Genomic DNA, 25347 nt, shown 5'->3' with positions numbered 1-25347 from the left:
TCCTTTCCTATTCATAGAGAAATGGCTACACAGTTTATACTAGTTCTTTGAAATGGCTACACAGTTTATACTAGTTCTTTGAAATGGCTACACAGTTTATACTAGTTCTTTCATGCTAGTCTTTAGGAGCCAGTAAGAAATACAGTTATACTTCACTTAGGCATCCTGGTATCCTCAAAGTAAGGCTATGTCATGGCTCTGAAGGAAATAGTTATCTGAATCGTAATTGATACAGCTTTGGGGAAATTACAGGAAAATTTCTATCTGCACCATGGTGAATTTTAATATGTGATGCTGCAAACCTTGGTCTCTTCTACCTTCTTGGCTAAAATGAGCATAATGCGCTTAAAATTTCTGGTGTGTACATTATGTTAAACCAGTGTTACAGAATATATTGAATTAATAAATGGTATTGCAAATGTGTATTAATAAAAATACTAATAATTTTTTATTAATATGGAAAAATTTGCCATAACATATCAAATCGGTTCAGTGTATGGTTAGAATACATATTTACATGGGGAATGTACAGTGTTCAGGCAAATATAACAATTTTAATTATTTCAAGCAAACCAGAAGGAGTAATCAGAAAGAGAGAATCCTCCAGAATGAAATGGCACTTGACTACAGAGGGACTTGACAAGGACCATTAAGCCAAAGAGGCAATTAGTCACAGCTGGTTCCACCCAAGCAGGGAGTGCTACTGCTGTGTATTAGCTTTTGAGGCTTTTGGGGCGCTCTCGTGCTCCAAGCTCGGCTGGATGCCAGCAAAAAATGCCACGTGGTCTCGGTGCTGGTCTGGCTTCAGGAGGATGGCAGGCAGTTTTACAAAGCTATTGTGAAGGGCTCTTGCATCTTCCTGGGTAAACTGAGGTACGGCAGAATTCTAGTTGCAAGGGGAAGCAAGGCTTGGTTCTGGCTCCTGAGCTCTTGGCTTCTCTAGCTTGCAGTGGCTTTTATCCCGGCTTCTGGACTGTGCAACTCGAGGAGAGACAACTCGAGGCACCTTCAAGCAAGACAGGTCCAAGGCAAAGGAGATTCAAGCAAAGCAAGGCAACTAGAAATCAGCCTGTATATAAATCTTGCCCAAGATTCAATTGGGCCAATAGGGCAACTGAAGCCAGCACATAGTTACCCAATGAAAAGGGGTTCTGCCAGGCTGTGGCCATAAAAGCAGACATGTTGAGGCCTCTTTGTTCCTCTTCCCACATTACCCTGATTTCTGCAGGAAAGAGGGGGACCATGTCTAGGGGTCTGTTTGGGTTTGTGCTGGGCCCATTTGGCCCTAACATGACAACCAATAATCCTCTGAACGTAGTTCAAAGTCAAGATGACAGGAAGGGATTTCTCAGTATATAAAAACCTGGGAATTCATTCCCGCATTTCTGGCACTGCCAATTATTTAATTGAATAACTAAGAAAATCCAACACAATTTTCATCCTAAGCTGTACAGTTTTGCATTTTTCCTATAGTCCTTTACTCTTTTTTCTGTTGATACTCTTTTACTCTGTATTTACTCTTGAATATGCTTGAAATGTTCTGGAATCAAGTGGGAAAGTGAAATTAGTGTAGTAATAATGTGCATTTAAATATTCCAGTATAACTAGATTTTTTTTTTCTATCTACATGTGAAGTTTTACCTACCTTTTTTATTCACAGCCACTTTCAACTGCAGATTTAAGATGCTGAGCTATATGAACAGCAAATAGTTGGGAGAGGAATCTTTTGGGTTTGGTGTACCTAGAAGGAACATTAACAGTCTTTTAAAGTACCTTCCATATGTTTTTCTTCGATGTTTTATATATATTTTTACTGGGGAAAGAAAGAAGGTTCTCATTGATACAGATAGTTTGAAAATGTTGTTTTGCAAATTAAGCTAGTAATTGTATGAATTTTAGATTTTGTAGAGGATCAACAAAAGACTGGCAACTGCCTCAGCAGAACAGTGTTCTGATACTAAAACTATTTGCTAGTTAGGTGTGGGTTTGAGTTCCCCAGAGTGGATGGGAAGGGAAGGATGTAGTAAGTTGACAGTTCATTACTTTCTATATGATTTCATGATCCAGTGCTGAAACTGAATTAGGCAGCAGTTGTTATTTTTATACTTAATTGTTGTTTAAATTTGTAGGGTTCTGTTGCTCGAATGGACCACGAGACAGCCAGTGTTATGAGCTCTAGTAGTAATTATTCTGTTCCTCGCAGACTGACAAGTCACCTGGGTACCAAGGTAACCGAAGATTACAAACCACAGGTCGCTAATGCTACATTTTTACTAATACAATAACCTCATTGTTTCTGCCAGTAGTACTAATAGTAGCTGAAGAATCTATACTCACATAGTAATTTAATGGTTAAAATTTGAGTAGTAATCTAATGATTAAAATTTGAGAATACTTTTCCAACTTTAAAGTACATTCACAAAAATCTTTGTTTTCCCACTTGATGATCAGCTGGGAGCTGTTACAGTGAGGAAGAAATTATTACTAGAATATCTGAAAAATCTTTTGATGTTGATTAATAATCCATGGTGGAAACCTATTAGTTTGATATAGTATTAATTACTTCAGGCCTTAAAACAGCATTATAATGTAATTTCAGTCTGTAATGGTTTGAGCCTTAACTGGGAGTTAAGAGCTCAGATGGGGCAAGGCTGAGAATCTCTCCCTTGCTCTTCCCTCCTCCCTCCCAACAGAGAGGGGGAAAAAAAAAAAGGGAAAGGGAAGGAGCAAATCCACCAAGCAGTAATTTAGAGTCGGCCTGGCAGTAGAGAGGTAAAGAGTTTTCTTTAAACAATATATATATATATATGTGTGTGTGTACATATATAAAAAACAATAACAGGTAAGGTTCACAAGGGCAAGGAACAAGGATGGATGGGAGCGGGAAACAAAAACAAGAATACAAAACCGGTCTCCCTGTCTCTCTGAAGAGGCACAGAGGCAGCAGGGAGAAGGATCAGGCCCAACCACGTGGCGGAAGAGCAGGAAAGCAGCTGCAGTAGCTCTTGTCCAGGAGAGGCAGGAGCCAAAAAGGAGGCCTAATGACTGCACTGTCCTGCTTTTTATACCCTACCTGGGCAGGGAGCGGGGAGTGGAACAGACTCAGTTTCCCAGGGGGAAAACGCCCTGCAGGGAGGGCAAAACACCTGCAAGCCCTCCACCCTGTTTTGTTTTTTTTTCAGGATGGGCAATAACCCACCACAGTCCACCCCTCTGTTCCATTTCCACTCTTCTGTCACAGCCCCTTCATTCAATCTTGGCACATGGTATTCGAATCCTCGATGCAAGTCCCTTGTTATCCCAGCTCGCTCTCTCCCAGGGCAGTCTCTCTCTGGTGCTGGTCGATGTAGGTGGTGCTTGAACTGGGCAGGGATGTAGAGAAAAAGTCAGGAATCAGTCTGTCTTTGAAAGGGAAAGAGAAAAATCAGGAATAGTCTGTTGCTGTAGGGAAGCAGGAGCAGGTGCAGGTGAGATGACCCAGGAGCTCTCTGGGTTGGTCTGTGGTGTGTATGTTGAGTCCTGGATGCTAGGCTGGTATTAAGCTAGGAGGGAAATACTTAGAACAGCTTATAACTATTCACACAGTGACTAAACACACTGATGTGTGTTGCCTCCTGTGAGTTCATCCCCTCTCAGCCAGAGTGAGGTTCCGCTGTGGGATACACTGAATGTCCCCAGTTTCTAACATGACCCAGTACGTGTGACCAGGCCCCTCAGCTGAGACCACCCCTCAGGTTGGTTTGCCCCCACCAGCAGCAGGAAAAGCCTGCCCTGACTTCCCCAGCAGGTTTTTCTCAGCAATCACAGGAACTCCATCTCCATCCACTGTTTGCAGAAGGTCAGACTGGGCAGGACCAGCTCGGTTCACAGATCCTCTGCTGTTCACTAACCAAGTGGCTTGAGCTAGGTGTTTTTCCCAGTTCCTAAAGGTTCCACCCCCCATGGCTTTTAGAGTGGTCTTTAGCAAGCCATTGTAGCGCTTGACCTTTCCCGCAGCTGGTGCATGGTATGGGATGTGTTAAATCCACTCAATCCCATGTTCCTTTGCCCAGTCCCTTATGAGACGGTTCTTGAAGTGGGTTCCATTGTCTGGTTCAATCCTCCCGGGGGTGCTGTGTCTCCACAGGACACATCTCTCTAGGCCCAGGATGGTGTTGCAAGCAGTGGCATGAGGTACTGGGTGGGTTTCCAGCCACCCTGTACTTGCCTCCACCATGGTCAGTACGTACTGCTTGCCATTGTGAGACTGAGGAAGGTTGAGGTAGTCGATGTGCCAGGCCGCTCCATACTTATATTTCGACCATCTCCCCCCCATACAAGAGAGACTTCATGCACTTGGCCTGCTTGATGGCAGCACAGATGTCACACTCATGGATAACCTGTGAGATGGCCTCCATAGAGATGTCCGCTGATCTGTCCCGAGCCCACCAGTATGTGGCATCTCTCCCTTGGTGGCCAGAAGTGTCATGGGCCCAGCGAGCTAAGAACAGCTCAGCCTTATGTTCCCAGCCCAAGTCTATTTGGGAGATTTTAGCAGCTGTATCTGCTTGGTGGTTGTGCTTGTGCTTCTCTGTGGCTCTGCTCTTGGGGATGTGTGCATCGATGTGCCGTACTTTTGTTGGCAGCCTGTCCAGGCAGGCAACGATGTCTTGCCACAGGTCAGTGGCCCAAACAGGCTTCCCTTTTCTCTGTCACCCGTTCCTCCTCCATTCCTTCAGCCACCCCCACAAGGCATTGGCTACCATCCAGGAGTCAGTATAGAAGTAAAGCACTGGCCACTTCCGCTATATCCAGGGCCAACTGGACAGCTTTTACCTCTGCATACTCACTGGATTTGTCTTCTCCATTCCTTGCTTCCACCACTTGCCTTGTTGGGCTCCAGACAGCTGCCTTCCATCTCCTCTTGCTTCCTACAAGCCAGCAGGACCCATCCATAAATAGAGCATAGCCCTTCTCATTGTCAGGGAGATCATTATATGAGGGAGCCTCCTCAGCATGGGTCACTGTCTGCTCTGGTGGCATTCCAAAGTCAGCACCCTCTGGCCAGTTTGTGATCACTTCCACTATGCCAGGGCGTTCAAACCTCCCCATCCGAGCTCGCTGAGTTATCAGGGCCATCCACTTTACTCTAGGTGGCATCTGTGGCGTGATGTGGGGTTGAGCCTCTTCCTTTTGAACATCCAGGTCAGGACTGGAAGCCTTGGAGCTAGAAATAGAGATGACTCAGTCCCAATTACCTCAGAGGCAGCCCAGACACCCTCATAGGCAGCTAGGATTTCCTCCTCTGTGTGGTGTAGTTGGCCTCGGAGCCTTTGTACCCCTTACTCCAGAAACCTAGGGGCCTGCCCCAGGTTTCACTAGGAGCCTTCTGCCACAAGCTCCACATAGGACCATTCTCACTGGCTGCAGTGTGCAGCACATTCTTGATCTCTGGTCCAGTTCAAACAGGTTCCAGAGCCATAGCATGGACCACCTCTCGTTTTATCTGGTTGAATGCTACCTGCTGCTCAGGTCCCCACACAAAATCATTTTTCTTCCTTGTTACATGGAAGAGAGGTTTCACAATTTGACTGTACCCAGGAACATGCATTTTCCAGAAGCCCACAAGCCCCAAAAAGGACTGTGTCTCTTTCTTGTTCGTGGGTTGCACCATAGAGGCTACCCTGTTCACCACCTCCTGAGGGATGTGGCAACAGCCATCTTGCCATCGAACACCCAGGAACTGGATCTCCCTGGCAGGCCCTTTTACCTTGCTTCTCTTTATGGCAAAGCCAGCCTCCAACAGGATATCGACTATCCTTTTACCCTTCTGGTCAACTTCCTCTGCTGTCTCACCCCATACAATGGTGTCATCAATGAACTGCAGATGCTCAGGGGCTCCACCTTTCTCTAAGGCAGTCTGGATCACCTCATGGCAGATGGTTGAGCTATGGACCCAACCCTGAGGCAACCGATTCCATTGGTACTGTACTCCCCTTCAGGTGAAAGCAAACTGTGGCCTGCATTCTTCTGCAGCGGCAATAGAAAAAACGGCATTAGCAATGTCAGTTATGGCATACCACTTGGCCTCCTTCAATTCCAGCTCGTACTGGAGCTCCAGCATGTCCAGCACAGCAGGGCTGGTTGGAGGAGTCACTTCATTCAGGCCACGGTAGTCCACGGTCAGTCTCCATTCCCCATTTGCCTTCCTCACTGGCCATACTGGGCTATTGAAGGGTGAGTGAGCCTTGCTGATCACCTTCTGGCTCTGCAGTCATCAAATCAGTTGGTGTATGGGGTGCAGAGAGTCTCTGTTGGTCCTGTATTGCCTGAGATGTACTGTGCAAGAGGCAACAGATAACTTCAAATCCCACACCTTATGGCTGCCCACTGTGGAGGGGTCATCTGACAGCTCAGGCATGGTAGACAGCTGTTCTTTGCTTGCAGTCTCTACAGCTGCATCCTTCCCACAGAAAGTCAATGCCAAGAATGCGAGGTGCATCTGGACCAGTCACTATGTCATGCTTTCCCCATTCATTCCCAGTCAGGCAGTCAGGCCTGCAGTACAGTCAGGTCTTGTGAGCCCCCTGTGACTCCCTGAATGCTTATGGGCTCAGGCCCTTTGTACCTCAATGGTATCAGGGTGCATTGGGCCCTTGTGTCCACCAGAGCTTAGTACTTCAGGGCTTTTGAAGTGCCAGGCCATTTCATGTAGACGTCCCAGTACACTGTGTTGTCCCTGGCCTCCATCTGACTGAAGGTCGGGCACCTCTAATGCTGGTGGCAGTGCCCATGCTTGTCACAGGGTCCTGTGTTACTTGGGGAAGTGTCTCTTTGAGTAAGAGGGACCACTCCGGGAAAGTAGGGCTGCCCTTCTCCTGGACGAGTTATCCCCATTGTGGCCACCTTGCAGTTCCCACACTCTGTTCCAGAGGGCAGAGGTGGGTTGGCCATGCCAGGCGTCCATGTCCTCTCCATCATCACAGAGGATCCTCCACAGAGACCCCCTTGACATCCCCCGATTGGCTTGGGGTGATCTCCTAGGGGAAGGTTGCCTGTTCCTGATTACTGAAACCTGGACCCATTCTGAAGGAGAAGGGGAAAAGGAGGTATCACTCCCCTTTTTTACTTCAGACATGGAGGTCTTGATATCTTTGATAGTGTCTTTAGCCATAGTTTCTATGGCTGATTTACACGGTCCTCGTATTCCCTTAAATCACTGGCAAACTCACAGACAGTTTTAGGACTTCCATCCTGTCCAGTCAGGAGTATCCCTCCTAACGTGTGAGCATATTTCTGAGGAGCACCCTGGGTGAGTTTCTTTATGAAGGGCTGTCTCCTGGGCACCTCATCTGGGTCTGAAGTGAGCTGGCCATCCCTGTAAATTATTTCTAGCACGGCCATCTGTCTCAGATACCAAATGCCCTGTTCCATGGTTGTCCATCTAACTGGGGCACAGGGCAGGTAGTCTCTTGAGTGATACCAGCTCTTTATGGCATTGAGGATCCGGGCCCAGAGAGTGTGTGTTCACAAGTCAGGGAGCCTAAAAACTTCATCTCTCTCTTATCTTATCCAGGTCCACTGTGTCCACCCCCTCATCCCAGCATCTCAGGACCCAGCTTAGTACTGGCTCACCCTCTCTCCTTGCATAATCCAGACAAGTTTGCCTTAGTTCCTTTCTGGGTAGAGATGTTACAGTTATTTTCTGATCTGATTCATCTTCATACACTGCTGGGTTCTGTGAGGTGCTGGGCCCTGCTGATGTGCCTTTCTCACCATCTGTGCTTGGCGATGATTTTTGACTTCTTTTCCTGCGTGTGGTGACCAGTGCTAGAGAAACTGCGTTGGCAGGAGCATCAGGGGTTAAGTGTGGAACTGCTGGTGGTGGGGCAAACCCTTGTGCCTGGAGCTCAGGCTGAGATCTGGCACACTCATTACAACCGGACCCCTCCTTCTTTGTGTTTACAGAGTGCTCACAAAGCCCACAGCAGACATGACCCCGGTCATTGAAGAGTACAAAGGAGTGTGTTACCACCCTCCAAACAGCTCTTAATAGGTTAGCTCTCCCCCCACCCAACATGGTCACAGCACATGCCCCTATAAGGATTATATTTAAGCATATGGAGCATATTGCAATGTAAAGCAATTTTCCACCACAGATATTTTTATCTACACCGTTGGTTTCATAGCTTGCTTCAGGAAAATCTCCCTTGTTAGAGAAGTTACCACTGCCAGTAAAATCTAAAGAATTCAAGAGATACATACCCAACTTCATTGGTAAAGTTTTTATCCAGTTGAGCAGCATCTCAATCATTAACCACATCACATGGTAAGTTATTAATTTGTAGATATGGGTCCAAAAGATCCAGACAAACACCCATGCAAAAGCTTGGACCATCAGATTCTTCAAAATCGACATCTCCATTTCCAGTTCCTTTTTTTTTTTCAGAAAAAGTAATTGCTTTCCAAATACAATATTAATTTCCAAGCCCCACGTTGGAGGCACCAAAAATTGTAATGGTTTGAGCCTTAACTGGGAGTTAAGAGCTCAGATGGGGCAAGGCTGAGAATCTCTCCCTTGCTCCCCCCTCCTCCCTCCCAACAGAGAGGTAAAAAAAAACGAAAGGGAAGGAGCAAATCCACCAAGCAGTAATTTAGAGTCGGCCTGGAAGTAGAGAGGTAAAGAGTTTTCTTTAAACAATATATATAACAATAACAGGTAAGGTTCACAAGGGCAAGGAACAAGGATGGATGGGAGGGGGAAACAAGAATACAAAACCGGTCTCTCTCTCTCCCTCTGAAGAGGCACGAAGGCAGCAGGGAAAAGGATCAGGCCCAACCATGTGGCGGAAGAGCAGGAAAGCAGCTGCAGTAGCTCTTGTCCAGGAGAGGCAGGAGCCAAAAAGGAGGCCTAATGACTGCACTGTCCTGCTTTTTATACCCTACCTGGGCAGGGAGGGGGGAGTGGAACAGACTCAGTTTCCCAGGGGGAAAACGCCCTGCAGGGAGGGCAAAGCACCTGCAAGCCCTCCACCCTGTTTTGTTTTTTTTTCAGGATGGGCGTTAACCCACCACACAGTCCTGCACTATATGCTTGTACCAAATGGAGGGTGATACCAGCTAGTCTTTGTGAGTTTGGATTGTAAATTGTAGAATTCCCAAAAGCCACAAACAGTCAGCAAGTCCTGAAGGCAAAGAGAGAGACTGAGTGTAGAAGGATACAGGCAAAGAAATAGGTTGAAGTGAGTGTGCTGTGGGGTAGGAAAAGCTTAATACTAAAGCCTAAGAAAAAGGGAAAGTAGTAGAGATCCTAAACAGAAGAATCTATCTAGAGATGCAGGAAGAGATGTGGACAGTTTTTGTATACAGACACAGAATGACACTTTTTTTGTTTAGTTTGTCCTAGACTGTATTTGCACAACCTGGAAGCTGGATTCTTCATCTTTATTCTCTGAGAAAAGCTTTGCATTCCAAATCCATATCACACTGTTTTAAAGTTGCCACTCTGGATTTTTCCAAGACCAAGAAGATAGGATCTCTAAACTGGGATGCTAGGCTGTCATAAAATAGGCTCCAAGGCCATTTTTCAAAGGATTTTTGCATGCGATTATACAAATTCACAAATTCTGAGATTTCTATCACTTCAGCAATCCTACAATATTTAGGGAAGTACATATTAACAGACTTCTTGTTTCATCTACTCACTACTATGCAGTTTTATTTTCTTTATAGCTTGGTATTCCTACTCATTTTCAGGCATGTTTGAATTCTCTCTTAAGAAACCAAATGAAATCATTCATTGGGCTGGTAACCATTTCAAATATCTGTTTATCAGCAGAAATCATCAAACAGTCCAAAGTCTAATTTTTAACTTACTTGATACATTCTGAAGAAAGACACACTGCTACTTTACAATTCCCTTTGATAGTTTCTTTATTGTGTGCTTTGATTTTGAATCTTCCTGTTTGTCTTGGCATTAGAAGTTTGCAGTTTCTACATAATATCTAAAATGATCCTCTACATCCTGTTAATCTACTTAAAAGTTCAGCAGAAGAACCAAATGCCTTTCTTGATATAAAGCTGTTACTGAAGAAAACAAAATGGGGAAGAAAAACCGAAGTGTGTTGATTACTGTGTTATATGATAGTCAAGGAAATCCCCCAAAACTTGCTATTTTTTAATGAGAAATTTGCTTACTCCAAGTATCTAATGCTGGGTTTTCATGGCTTGATTTTATCTGACAATGCTCAGTATTTTAAATAAATAATAATTTGTATGATTTACTGGTTTTATCTCTGTAAACTTGAGTGTTTATTTTCCTCACTATTACATTTTCTGTAAATAATCTGGGCCATATGCAAGTCAGTCATTCTAACAAAAAAATTATTAGTTAACTGAAATAGTTTTAAAGGAAAACTTTAAAATCCATGGATATAAACAGAAAAACTAATGTAATCATTTTTACCCTTATAAAGAATAACAGCATTTATATAAAAAACAATTAGTTTTTCACTAAAGAGCATCTTTAAAGGAAAACGTAATTCAAACAACATTTTCTGAGCCACAATTAATTGTAAATACATTCTTGACTTCTCCAAAACAGTTTCATTAGTATGTTTATGAAATACTTTTGTACGAGGGAAATTTAGAGGTCCTTGCCATTGGCCTTGTAGATTAATAGGTAGAGCTACTACCCATCTCTAGCCATTTAACCACTAAGTGAAATGTATTATTACTGATGCTGACATAGTACTTAATTGTATCTAATTAGCACAGGGGCCTGCACAGTAAATACAGGGGGTTTGCCCATATGTACCATGCAAAAGTAGTTTTATTTTATATGTATTTTCTACATATAACAGTATTTTTTTAAATTACTCACCCTGCAGGTGGAAATGGTGTATTCATTGTTATCAATGCTTGGTACTCATGATAAAGATGACATGTCAAGGACGTTGTTAGCCATGTCCAGCTCTCAAGACAGCTGCATAGCCATGCGCCAGTCTGGGTGTCTTCCTCTCCTCATCCAGCTATTACATGGCAACGATAAAGACTCTGTCTTGTTGGGAAACTCTCGTGGCAGTAAAGAGGCCCGTGCCAGAGCCAGCGCAGCACTGCACAACATCATTCACTCTCAGCCTGATGATAAAAGAGGCAGGCGGGAAATACGTGTGCTTCATCTTTTGGAGCAGATCCGTGCTTACTGTGAAACATGTTGGGAATGGCAGGAAGCACATGAACAAGGCATGGATCAAGACAAAAACCCAAGTAGGTTCTGCAAGATGTATAAAAATGTTTCAAGGGTATATTGAAAACAGTGTATCTACAGAAAGTACAACTTTAATCTGACTTTTGTTGCATGTGAATTTTCTTCTGTGTGTATTTACACATCTGTTGATACCAAGTTTGTATACTTGGTATATGAATTATAGACCTTGGTACATTTTCCAGACAATAATTCTAGTGTTCTATATGCTGTACATTAATATTGAATATGTATTCTGGCTTATATTTTAATGGATAGTAATACTTGTCTTCCTAAATGCTTTTCATATACAGCTATTCAGGAGGTAGCATATTTTATTTAGGACAGAGAGCCCAGATTAAATAACTGCAATCTATTCAATACAATATGAACTGATACATTGTATCTGAGTATTTCAGTATTAAAATATGAAAGAAGTGACAATATAAGCAAATAGGACTTTTCTCAGAGAACAGTTAGGAAAACAGACCTTCTGGATTGCTTATCTTTTCTGAATTTTGTAAATTCAGGCTGCAGGTGTCTGTGACAGAGGTACTACTGAGATCTTTGAGCAGCATCACCAGTGTTGGAAGTTTACTGCAAGAGCCATTAGGGAGGAGTGAGGCTTAGAACAAGATATACCAGTGCCATTTGTCTGTTAGCCGTGTTAATCTCACAAAAATAGGAACTTAAAAACTTCTCAGTTATGAAACAAAGGATTTAATTAACATAAGCGTTATGCCCAGAGAAAGAGTTTTGTGTTAGGTGATATATTACTTAATGCTACCAGAATATTTAACCATATAAAAAATACTTGTTTCACTGTGATCGTTAATCCTTACAAGTAGTAAGTTACTTTTTTTTTGTAATAGGAGTCATATTTCTTACTTAACATGTACATTCAGAATTGTCCCTAACAACTTCTTCAGCATCAGATCTATTTCTAATACACACATATGTTAGTAACATTCTTAACTGTCTGTTCATGGTTTACTGGAAGGATGCAAGCCCTGAATAAAACTGCAATTGATACATTTTGAGATAAGATTCACTTTGGAAAACTTACCACCCAGGAAATACTAATTGTTACCTATTTCTGAATCAGTGCCTGCTCCAGTAGATCATCAGATCTGTCCTGCAGTGTGCGTTTTGATGAAACTTTCATTTGATGAAGAACACAGGCATGCAATGAATGAGCTTGGTAAGACCAAATATGTTTCTCTGATTTTCTTCAACAAACTTGCTGGAAACACTTAACACTCCTTATGTAATTTTTTACTACTAGTGTAAACAGATCTCAGTTCATTTGTGTTAGCTGCTGACCTTGAATTGGTGGTTTAAATTAATCAAACCATTTCCAAGCAGCTAAACTACTATGTCAGTTACTCTCTTTTTTTCTGGCATGAATTGTGAATTTTGGAAGAGTATTATTTTTATGGAAATACTTGCAATTCTAGAAGTATTAGACTTATGATGGACCCTGCTTTCCAAGGGAAGAAGGGAGTATTTGTTAGTGTGGGTTCTTTTGTCCTAAGTTGGGTCCTGTTTGACAGCCTGACTTTTATCCATGCTCTGTAAATTCTGGGCATGCAATTTTCCTTCATTTGCCACTCTTCAATGTCAATGAAATATTACACATTTTTTTCTCAGAAAATAACATTCAGTTGCAATAATCAGTAATTTTCAAATTTACTAAATAGGATTTTGTGTAATGGGTGCAAGTTCGTTGGTCAGGTGTAATATTCACTGGGTGGAAGCACTGGCTGTGCTTCTTACTTCTTCATAATTCTTCCTGTTCTATTTTCCCCTGAAATCTTAATGGCATGCTCTCATACCTTTCAGCTGCTTCCAAGCACAGGATTCAAGATCCAGTGTCAGTGTTTATTTGTTTCTCCTTGAGCCTTCTGTTTTTCAGTTGTTTGAGATTTGCTCTGTACACGTAATACACAGAAACAAATATAAATGCAATTTGTTCCCTGGTATATATATACTGTACTTGTGATGCTAGAATACAGTTACTATTTTCTTACTTGTTCTTTTTAAAGGAGGTTTGCAGGCCATTGCTGAACTGTTGCAGGTAGATTGTGAAATGTATGGACTGACAAATGATCACTATAGTGTTACCTTAAGGAGGTATGCTGGAATGGCTCTGACAAACTTGACTTTTGGAGATGTGGCAAACAAGGTAAGAGTAGAATCTTAAACATAAAAGAATTTCACTTCATAGCTACTTTTGAAATTTAGCTCTCAAGACAAGTGACAGAAATCTCCAGGGCAGGATGTTGAGTCTTAGCTCAATCAAAAATTCAAAATACCTCTGTCCTGTTCCATACAGCACCACAAACTGAATGTTGTATCATGCAAGTATATCAACTCTCATTAAATTAAATTAGCTTTAATTTGCCACTAAAAGTAAGGATTTTATCTGTCAGCTTAGTTTTTTTGTGAGTGTTAGGTTAGCATAGCACATAATGATTGTGGACCACTGATTAAAACTCATCAAGTAAAGTTTTCTTAAGTTCTCTATTATTCAGCAGTATTTATTACTGCCTGGTGAAATTTTGAAAACCTCTTCAGGCTGGAGCTTGTTTTAAAATAGTGAGAGGGTATCTGCCTCATGAAGGGCACCACCACAAATTGTAAGACAAAATAGGTTCCCTAATTTCTGACTAGGAGCTTGCTTTCAAATGGTAGAAAGTCTCAGTAATTTTGTGCCCTAGTTTGACACGCTGTGGATCTGAAAATAATGTTGTACTGAAAAGACCTTTTCCTCTTTCTACTCTAGGGGAGGACATTTCAGTAGTGAATGGAAATAACAGGCTTGGTTTTTTTGTTCCAAGTTCTAGAGAAGAGTAAAGCACAAATCCTTGCTGCAAATCAGTTGCTTCACAGAATATTGGCTTTTTACATCATTGAATGAATAACACTACAGGGCTACAGTTACTGGATTTATAGTGTAAACTAAACTACTGAGAAATGCACATGCTGCTCTGCTGTGGACATACTTTTTGAATAATTTTTAATTGTGCTTTGTCACAAACAATATCTAACATGAGTTTTTAAGTTGTTATTGCATCCTTAGAAAGTTGTTATTCAAATGTCAGAAATGTTACATCTGTGTCAATTAAAAATATTCCTAATACTGTCATACTATGTTTATTTGAAAGAAAAATAAGTGATTGTGAGACTCAGTAGGCAATAGGTAACAACACATCACCAGCTCAAAGGTCATTTGTCTGTGGTGTAGAAAAGAAGGTGTCTAAGGTACATAGAATATACATACATAGAATATACATAGAATAAACCAGGTTGGAAGAGACCTTCAAGATCATCGCGTCCAACCCATCAACCAATCCAACACCACCTAAACAACTAACCCACGGCACCAAGCACTCCATCTTCTCCTGAAAACCTCCAATGATGGCGACTCCACCACCTCCCCTGGCAGCCCATTCCAATGGGCAATCACTCTCTCTGTATAGAACTTTTTCCTAACATCTAGCCTGAACCTCCCCTGGCGCAGTAGTAATGTTCTAAATCAAATCCTAGACCTTTGACTTAACTTTTTGGTAATCATAAACCATATATTTATTGTTGGCAACATATTTTACTAATCTTTTATTTAACTTAATGTGTGATTAATTTAAAATATCAGAACATTGTTCAGGAGGAAACCACCTAACCAATCATTCAGTACTATTCACTTTCTTTCTTTTTTTCTCATTCTTAATAGGCTACGTTATGTTCTATGAAGGGCTGTATGAGAGCTCTTGTAGCCCAACTGAAATCTGAAAGTGAAGACTTACAGCAGGTAATGTCCTTTGAGATGGAAATTTCTTGGACATTCCCATGATATTGCATCTCATGCATAAAATACCGAATTTCGACTCTCTTTTCATAGTATTTGCCTGCCTTCTATTCATTTGGCCTCACCACCAGTTTTTATACTTGACTCGTGTTACCTTCATGAAGTTTCTATTGTGCTGTCCACACAAGCTCTCTGTTTAAAAGAAATAGGTTTCATTCATCCCAGCTGATTTTTAATTGTTTTTGGCTACTCAGCTTCTGTAGATAAGTATTCATATGGTAAAAGACACTGTATTTTTAAAAGACTTTAAAAAGCTATATAAATGTTAATCAGAGTAATCATACCATCTGAGAGACACCCAAGTTTGTTGTTCTATTTCACTATCAGAAAAGCTGAAAAAAGAGATGATGTGAGATATGTGATCTAGAGATAAGTGCAGACATCAGAATATGCATCAATCTGAATTTTTGGACCACTGTTCCAACCAGTATGGAAAACAGAGAACTTTATTGCAAGTCTTTGTTTTACATACCCACACACAGAAGCCAGAACCTTTGATCGAACTTCATGCTGAAATGTTAGAACAGTCTAGCAGACAACACAACAGAAAACAAATTTTAGCACATTTTAGTCCAGTAGCTGAATATGGCCACTGTTAATCCAAAGCATTCCAGAAATCCAGAAGGGAAGTCTGGTAACTGGATAAAGAAGCAGCTGTATTGAGATAGATTATTTTCCTTTCATGTTTTGCAGGTCATTGCAAGTGTGTTGAGGAACTTATCCTGGCGAGCAGATGTAAACAGTAAAAAGATTCTGAGAGAAGTTGGAAGTGTGAAAGCACTGATGGAATGTGCTTTAGAGGTTAAGAAGGTATCCTGTATGAATGATGAATTTTTGAGAGATTGCATTTATTTTACACAAACCCAAAATACCGTTGTCCTTCTTAGTAAAATCAGCATTTGGGATAGTTTAGGTAAGCTGCTTTGAAGGAAGAGAGTTGCTTTGAATTTACATAGCAGCGGACCACAGTGCAGGAATGACATCTCAAAACTACTAGTATTTCTGAAATTGTTATTTATGAGGGTTGCCAAGCTTTTGCTCTTCTATTTTGTGAGCTATGCTGTTGAAAAGGCCTTTTTTATAATTTTGCAATTTAATAAAATCTCTTTTAAGTTAGTGAACAGGTCACTATCACTTCTGTATTTTTCTTGATACAGTTTTTTTGTGTCCAGAAAGGATTATATTCTATCCCTGTCTCTCTCCTGTTAGTTAGTCTTCAAGCCATGTTTACCAGTATGGCAGTTAACAAGTATTGGGGCACATACTTCTGAAAACTTCGGGGTAAGCAATACCAAATTCATAGCTGAAGAAAGCAGAAGAACAAACAGAAGTACTTACATGTGCACTTCTGTCTACCAGCCCAGGAAGCAGCAGTTGGAAGATATGTAACTCCTTGAAGTGAATAAATGTATTTGGGTAGATTGTGATCAATAGTCAAAAACTTCCCTAATTCTGTCATTTTTTTGTTTTCCTAGGAATCCACCTTAAAAAGCGTTCTGAGTGCCTTATGGAATTTATCAGCACATTGTACCGAGAACAAAGCTGATATATGTGCTGTTGATGGTGCTCTTGCATTTCTAGTCGGCACACTGACATACCGGAGCCAAACAAACACTTTAGCCATCATAGAAAGTGGAGGAGGAATATTACGAAATGTTTCTAGCTTAATTGCTACTAATGAGGACCATAGGTGAGTATAAATACTGTCTTTTAATATTTTTAGCAGTTCCACTTACGTATTTAGTAGACAGTTTGTATGAATGAGTCTTCATGTCAATGCTTGTATTAAGTATAATAACTAAGTACAAGAATTCCACTTATATAACATAAATATGTGAACAGATTAATACCTGCTGTTTATTAATGATGAACTATACTAAAAGCTAAGTATTCTTGTTTGTAATAGGATATGATTAGCATTCAGATGAAAGCTAGAGGAGATACAGGATAAATTTGCACTGGAGAATTCATGATTACTCTTTCTTAGGGCAAAACTTGCTTCCAGCTTATTAGTTTTCTGGTTTGCTTTGTCTCTTTTCCTTTTGAAATGCCACTTACTGATGTTTGTTTTCAATTGCTCAACACCAGGCAAATCTTGCGAGAGAACACCTGCTTACAAACCTTGTTACAACACTTGAAGTCACACAGTTTGACAATAGTCAGTAATGCATGTGGGACCTTGTGGAATCTTTCTGCACGAAATGCAAAGGATCAGGAGGCACTATGGGACATGGGAGCAGTTAGTATGCTGAAAAATCTCATTCACTCAAAACACAAAATGATAGCCATGGGTAGTGCTGCAGCTTTAAGAAACCTCATGGCAAACAGGCCAGCAAAATATAAAGATGCCAACATTATGTCTCCAGGATCAAGCTTACCATCTCTTCATGTCAGAAAACAAAAGGCACTGGAGGCAGAATTAGATGCTCAGCATTTATCAGAGACTTTTGACAACATTGATAATTTGAGCCCAAAAGCATCTCACCGTAATAAGCAGAGGCATAAGCAAAATATATACAGTGAGTATGTCTTAGACTCCAGTCGGCATGATGATGCTGTGTGCAGATCAGAGAGTTTTAATGCTGGTAATGTGACTGTACTTTCACCGTATTTAAATAGTACAGTATTGCCCAGCTCCTCCTCTTCCAGTAGAGGAAACATAGAAAATTCTCGATCAGAGAAAGACAGAAGTCTTGACAAGGATCGAGCAGTAGGTTTAAATACTTATTATCCAGGTGCAGAGAATACTGGAAACTCATCTAAGAGAATGGGAATGCAGATTTCTACTGCTGCAGCTCAGATCGCCAAAGTTATGGAAGAAGTAACAAGCATGCATATTCCACAAGAAGACAGAAGTTCTGGTTCTACTTCTGAAATGCACTGTTTGACAGAAGACAGAAATGCCCCAAGAAGATCAGCCACTGCCCATACTCACTCAAATACATACTTTCCTAAGTCTGAGAATTCAAACAGGACATGTCCTGGTCCTTACGCAAAAATGGAGTACAAGAGAGCTTCAAATGATAGCCTAAATAGCGTCAGCAGCAGTGATGGCTATGGTAAAAGAGGCCAAATGAAACCTTCCATTGAGTCCTACTCTGAAGATGATGAAAGTAAATTTTGTAGTTACGGTCAATATCCAGCTGACTTGGCACATAAGATTCATAGTGCAAATCATATGGATGACAATGATGGAGAGCTAGACACTCCAATTAATTATAGTCTTAAATACTCAGATGAACAGTTAAATTCTGGAAGGCAAAGTCCCTCTCAGAATGAAAGATGGGCAAGGCCTAAGCATATAATAGATGATGATATGAAACAAAATGAACAAAGGCAGCCAAGGAGCCAAAATGTGACTTACCCCGTGTACAATGAAAGTGGAGAGGATAAACACATGAAATATCAGTCACCTTTTGGACAACAGGAGTGTGTTTCTTCCTTTAGATCAAGAGGATCCAATGGTTCAGATCAGAGCAGGGTAGGCTCAACTCTTGGAATTAATCAGAAGGTAAACCAGTCCTTGTGCCATGTTGATGATTATGATGATGATAAGACAACAAATTATAGTGAGCGTTATTCTGAGGAGGAACAACATGAAGAGGAAGATAGACCAACTAATTATAGCATAAAGTACAATGAAGAGGACCATCATGTCGATCAGCCTATTGATTATAGTTTGAAATACTCAACAGAAGTTCCACCTTCGTCTCAGAAGCCATCTTTCACTTTCCCAAAGAGTTCTTCGGTGCAAAGTACTAAAACTGAGCATATTTCCTCAAGCAGTGGGAGCACATCAGCCCCCTCAGCTGGTTCCAAGAGACAGAATCAGCTTCATCCAAATTCTGCACAGGGCAGAGGCGGTCATGTGCAGAAGACTGCTTCATGTAAAACTCCCTCTATTAATCAGGAAACTATACAAACTTACTGTGTGGAAGATACCCCAATATGTTTTTCAAGGTGTAGCTCTTTGTCATCTTTGTCATCAGCTGAAGATGAAATAGGACGTGATCAATCCACACGTGTGACAGATGGCAATAACGCACTGCAGGTAGCAGAACTAAAGGAAAACAGTGGGGCATTACCTACAGAAGGTGCAGTAAGTGAAATCACATCAACATCACAACACGTCAGAACAAAACCCAATAGACTTCAGACTTCTAGTTTGTCTCCTTCTGATTCTTCTAGACATAAAGCTGTTGAATTTTCTTCAGGTGCCAAATCTCCCTCTAAGAGTGGTGCACAGACTCCTAAAAGTCCACCAGAACATTATGTACAGGAAACACCTCTCATGTTCAGCAGATGTACTTCTGTAAGTTCCCTGGATAGTTTTGAAAGTCGTTCAATTGCTAGCTCAGTTCAGAGTGAGCCTTGCAGTGGAATGGTAAGTGGTATTATAAGCCCCAGTGACCTTCCAGACAGCCCTGGACAAACAATGCCTCCAAGCAGAAGTAAAACACCACCCCCAGCTCAAGGAGTTCAAGTAAAAAGAGATGTACCTAAAGGTAAAGTACCAAGTGCAGAAAAGAGAGAGCCTGGTCCTAGACAGGCAGCTGTAAATGCAGCAGTTCAAAGAGTTCAGGTTCTGCCAGATGCTGACACACTATTACATTTTGCCACAGAAAGCACACCAGATGGATTCTCATGCTCTTCTAGTCTGAGTGCTCTGAGTCTTGATGAGCCATTTATACAGAAGGATGTAGAATTAAGAATAATGCCTCCGGTTCATGAAAATGAACATGGAAATGAAGCAGAACCTGAACAGTCAGATGATACAAAGGATAACCAAGAAAAGAAAGCAGAGAAACCTACTGAAGCAGAAAAAGATATTCTGGATGATTCTGATGATGATGATGATATTGAAATATTGGAAGCATGTATTATTTCTGCTATGCCAACGAAGTCTTCACGTAAATCCAAAAAGCCTTCTCAAGCATCTGCTCAAAAAATACCTCCTCCTGTAGCCAGAAAGCCTAGCCAGTTGCCAGTTTACAAACTTTTGCCTTCACAAAGCAGACTGCAGTCCCAAAAGCATGTGAGTTTTACACCAGGAGATGATATGCCACGGGTATATTGTGTTGAGGGTACACCAATAAATTTTTCAACAGCTACATCTCTGAGTGATCTCACAATAGAATCACCCCCAAGTGAGTTGGCCAATGTAGATAGTGTGGGTGCAGTAACAGAGTCAGGGGAATTTGAAAAGCGAGACACCATTCCTACAGAAGGTAGAAGTACTGATGATTCTCAGAGAGCAAAAAGCTCAACTGTGACTCCCCCAGGCCTAGATGATGACAAAACAGAAGAGGGTGATATTCTGGCTGAGTGTATTAACTCAGCTATGCCAAAAGGAAAAAGTCACAAACCATTTAGAGTGAAGAAGATAATGGATCAAATTCAACAAGCATCTTCATCACTAAGTAATAAAAACCAACCAGAAGGTGAGAAAAAGAAGCCAACATCACCAGTAAAGCCTGTCCCCCAAAATAATGAATACAGAGCACGTGTAAGAAGAACCACAGAGTCTAAAACTAGTATCAGTAATGAAAGAAGTTATGCAGAGAGCAGAGATGCAAAGAAACAGAATCTTAAAAATAATTCAAGAGATTTTAATGACAAATTGCCAAATAATGAAGAGCGTGTAAAAGGAAGCTTTGCATTTGATTCCCCTCATCATTATACACCTATTGAGGGAACTCCTTACTGTTTTTCACGAAATGATTCCCTAAGTTCTTTAGATTTTGATGATGATGATGTTGACCTTACAAGGGAGAAGGCAGAATTAAGGAAAGGAAAAGAAGCAAAGGAAACAGAAATGAAAGACTGCACTAATCCAGAACAGCCTTCAAATCAGCAGCCAAGTAACAGGACACAAATATGTCAGAAAAACCCACCAGGCAGAAGCCAACCTAAAACTTTCTCTCAGTCAGCTAAAGATATTCCAGACAGAGGAGCAGCCACGGATGAGAAAATGCAGAATTTTGCTATTGAAAACACTCCTGTTTGTTTTTCCTGTAATTCATCTCTTAGTTCCCTCAGTGATGTTGATCAAGAAAACAATAACAAAGAAGAGGAACCTGCAAAATGTACTGAGGCTCCTGATTCACAGATGGAATCAAACAGACCGCAGACTTCTGGCTATGCACCTAAATCATTTCATGTTGAAGATACTCCAGTATGTTTTTCTAGAAATAGCTCTCTGAGTTCTCTTAGTATCGATTCAGAAGATGATCTTTTGCAGGAATGTATTAGTTCTGCTATGCCTAAAAAGAAAAAGCCCTCAAGAACAAAGAGCGAAAGTGAAAAAAATAGTTCTAGAAATACAGGTGGTATATTGGCAGAAGATTTAACACTGGATTTGAGAGAGATACAAAGGCCGGATTCGGAACACGGCTTTTCACCTGATTCAGAGAACTTTGATTGGAAAGCTATACAAGAAGGTGCAAATTCTATAGTTAGTAGCCTGCATCAAGCTGCAGCTGCTGCATCACTGTCGAGACAAGCTTCATCAGACTCTGACTCTATACTTTCATTAAAATCTGGTATTTCTCTAGGGTCACCATTTCATCTTACACCAGACCAAGAAGAAAAACCCTTCACTTGTAATAAAGGTCCAAGAATTCTTAAGCCAGGAGAGAAGAGTACACTGGAGTCTAAAAAAGTAGAATCGGAAAGCAGGGGAATCAAAGGTGGAAAGAAAGTATATAAAAGTGTAATTACAGGAAAAGCTCGCTCCAATTCAGAAGTTTCAAGCCAGTTGAAGCAACCACAACAGACAAGTGTGCCTTCAATTTCACGTGGTAGGACAATGATCCATATTCCAGGAGTACGTAACAGTTCCTCGAGTACTAGTCCTGTTTCAAAAAAAGGTCCTCCACTCAAAAACACAAACTCCAAGAGTCCCAGTGAAGGCCAATGTCTGACTAGTTCTCCAAGAGGAATCAAGTCATCAGTGAAACCTGAGCCTGCTTCTGTAGTTGGGCAGCCATCAGGTTTGAATCCAGGTGGATCGAGTAAAGGACCTTCTAGGTCAGGATCTAGAGACTCAACTCCATCTAGGCCTCAACAGCAGCCGTTAAGTAGGCCTCTGCAATCTCCAGGCCGAAACTCAATTTCCCCAGGAAGAAATGGTATAAGTCCTCCTAACAAACTTTCTCAGTTGCCAAGGACATCATCACCTAGCACAGCTTCAACTAAATCTTCAAGTTCAGGTAGAATGTCATATACATCACCAGGCAGGCAGGTGAGCCAGCAAAACCTTACAAAGCAAACTGCCTTACCTAAGAGTACCAGTAGCATTCCACGAAGCGAGTCTGCTTCAAAAGGGTTAAACCAAGCTCTCAGCAGTGGTGGTGGATCAAACAAGAAGACTGAACTATCCAGAATGTCATCCACAAAATCTAGTGGAAGTGAATCTGACAGATCCGAGAGACCTGTTCTTGTTCGTCAGTCAACTTTCATTAAAGAAGCTCCAAGCCCAACTCTAAGACGGAAATTAGAAGAGTCAGCTTCATTTGAATGTCTCTCTCCTTCCAGGCCAGATTCTCCCACAAGGTCCCAACTACAAACCCCAGTTTTAAGTCCATCTCTTCCTGATATGTCTTTATCTGCTCATTCAACTGCCCATACAAGTAGTTGGCGAAAATTACCCCCTAATCTGAGCCCTTCTGTAGAATATGATGGGAGACCAGCAAAACGTCATGATATAGCTCGTTCTCATTCTGAGAGTCCCTCAAGATTGCTGATCAACAGATCAGGTACTTGGAAGCGTGAGCACAGTAAACATTCTTCATCACTTCCTCGTGTAAGCACTTGGCGAAGAACTGGAAGTTCCTCCTCAATTCTGTCAGCTTCCTCAGAATCCAGTGAAAAGGCAAAAAGTGAAGATGAAAAGCAACATGGAAGTTCTCTTCCTGGACACAAGCAAAGTAAAGAAAGCCAAGCACCAGCAAAAGGTACTTGGAGAAAAATAAAAGAAAATGAAATCCCGCAGATAATGAATGATCCTCAGCATACTTCCTCAGTTGCCACAAATGGCTCTGATTCCAAAACTCTCATCTATCAGATGGCACCAGCTGTCTCTAAGACAGAGGATGTGTGGGTGAGGATAGAGGACTGCCCAATTAACAATCCTCGATCTGGAAGGTCCCCAACTGGAAATACTCCCCCTGTTATTGACAGTGTTTCAGAGAAAGGGGCTGTGAATAGTAAAGATTCTAAAGAGATTCAAGAAAAACAAGCCTCAGGAAATGGAGGTGTTCCAGTTCGTACCAGTGGTTTAGAAAACCGTCTGAACTCCTTCTTTCAGATAGATAGTCCAAACAAGAAAGGCACTGAGACAAAACCTCTGCCAAATAATCCTGTTCCTGCACCAGAAAATAATGAAAGTACTGTAAATGAGCGTACACTATTCAGTTCCAGTAGCTCAAGCAAACATAGCTCTCCTATTGGTGCTGTTGCAGCAAGAGTGACTCCTTTCAACTACAATCCAAGCCGCAGGAAGAGTAGCGTGGACAGTAGTTCTGCTCGGCCATCACAAATACCAACACCAGTAAATAACAGCACTAAGAAACGTGACTCCAAGTCTGAAAATCCAGACAGCAGTGGAACTCAGAGCCCTAAACGTCACTCTGGCTCTTACCTGGTAACTTCTGTTTAAGTGCAACAAGAAATAAATAAACTGATGTATTATATACAGCAGCTATTTAGAACTTTTGTTTCAGATGAAACTTTAAAAGATTGGGGATTGATTTTTTTGTTGTTGTTGTTTCTATTTGTTGTAAATAGGTTTGATTCTTGTTAGAGGGTCCTTGTTCTGGAAGCCATATTTGATAGTATACTTTGTCTTCACTGGTAATATTTTGGAGGAATATCTGATTGACAGTTTGGAGTAAAATTGCTAATGCAAGTATATTTGTACAGTATGTTTAACATGTATTTAATTAGCATCCCATCCCATAATCCTTTAAACATTGCTTGTTGTTGAAATCATAGAACATTGCAGATAGAGATGATACAGTCATATTGCTTTATCAATCTTTTCTAGATTACAGACTGATTAAACTACATCAGGAAAGAATTGGTATTATTTATGAAAAAAAAAAATTTCTCACATTTTAGTATTTGTGAGTCCATCTAACCCAGTAATTACTCAAGTGACTGTGAAATTCACAGTAATATGGTTTCTGCTGAACAAGCCTCTCCAAGCCTGCTTTACTGCATGAATGGAACTGATGGTTCATTTTCTGACGTAACGATTAACAGAATGTGTATAGGTAGTTATGGTGTAACAATTTACACTTTCTTTGTGCTCTGATTAAAATAATTAAAAAAAAAAAAAAAGAGAGAGAGAAAACTGTGTAACCGTAAAACCTTGAACAAAATTATTTTACCTGAATTAGATTTTATCTTAAAGTAGGTAGAATTTTTTTGCTATGCTGTAACTTGTATATCCTGGTATTTGAGGTGAGATGGCTGCTCTTTTATTAATGAGACTTAGGGGATGTCTCAACAGAGACTAAAATGAACATTTCAGAATAAATTATTACTATATGTAAATTGTGTGTGTTACTTCTGCATTACATAAAAATACAGTATTTTATTTTGAGTTATCACCATATAATCCATTGTATAATGCACTTACGGCCTAATTCATCAGAATCTTGCACCTCAAGTATTCATTCCTCTTTACCACTGACAAATATAGGATGCTTAAAACATTTGCAGGATCAGGCCCTAGGTCTTCTGTAATATATTTGTAATTGAATCAGTTTCACACATCTCAGGTGCACAACAAGGCTAAAGGCAGGGTATTTCCAGTAGCCAAGAAGTAGAATTGTTTTCATGACTGCAAGCCTGAAACAATAATGTATCTATAAAAATAACATTTGTAAAACAAAAGTTGATTTTTTTTTTAATATCAAATAGTGACTATATGATACGATGTTAATTCTTTTCAGAATCTTCATGCCTTTTAAGGAAGGGGAAAAGGTCACAAAAATGCCATGGCAGCAAGAAATGTAGTGTAGCAGAAAACCAATTTTATACACAAACCAGGATATTTGCTGCCTCATGCTTTTTTGATGCAAATATGGTTTGTGCTAGAACCATGCTGAAAAGACAGATTTATACTTCTAAAACACAAATGTAGTCTGGATTTAGATGAGAATTGGTTTAATTTAGAAATATGAGAGAACACCATTGTGTGCATGATTGAGCAAACCATTGAAACAATAACAGTTCTGTTGTATCTCAA

The 25347-nt window shown here is 40.9% G+C and overlaps 1 protein-coding gene across 5 annotated transcripts in view; it reads left to right on the top strand.

Moving 5' to 3' along the window:
* The window catches only part of APC (APC regulator of WNT signaling pathway), an 80529-nt gene extending 55502 nt beyond the window's left edge, over positions 1-25027 (top strand). For 2 of the 5 annotated variants that reach the window (XM_009896059.2, XM_054177934.1), the window contains 8 exons: positions 2130-2228; positions 10869-11247; positions 12330-12425; positions 13270-13409; positions 14958-15035; positions 15786-15902; positions 16568-16782; positions 17181-25027. In XM_009896059.2, coding sequence (XP_009894361.2) covers positions 2130-2228; positions 10869-11247; positions 12330-12425; positions 13270-13409; positions 14958-15035; positions 15786-15902; positions 16568-16782; positions 17181-23751 — 7695 coding nt within the window. In that variant the 3' untranslated portion in view covers positions 23752-25027. Of the gene's footprint in view, positions 1-2129; positions 2253-10868; positions 11248-12329; positions 12426-13269; positions 13410-14957; positions 15036-15785; positions 15903-16567; positions 16783-17180 lie in introns of all 5 variants that reach the window. The other 3 variants (XM_054177933.1, XM_054177935.1, XM_054177936.1) reach the window with 2 other exon arrangements.
* The last annotated feature ends 320 nt before the right edge of the window (positions 25028-25347 follow it).

This window comes from Dryobates pubescens, chromosome Z (genome assembly GCF_014839835.1).
Source record: "Dryobates pubescens isolate bDryPub1 chromosome Z, bDryPub1.pri, whole genome shotgun sequence".
Classification (NCBI taxonomy): domain Eukaryota; kingdom Metazoa; phylum Chordata; class Aves; order Piciformes; family Picidae; genus Dryobates; species Dryobates pubescens.
This window is presented reverse-complemented; position numbering and strand designations above follow the sequence as displayed.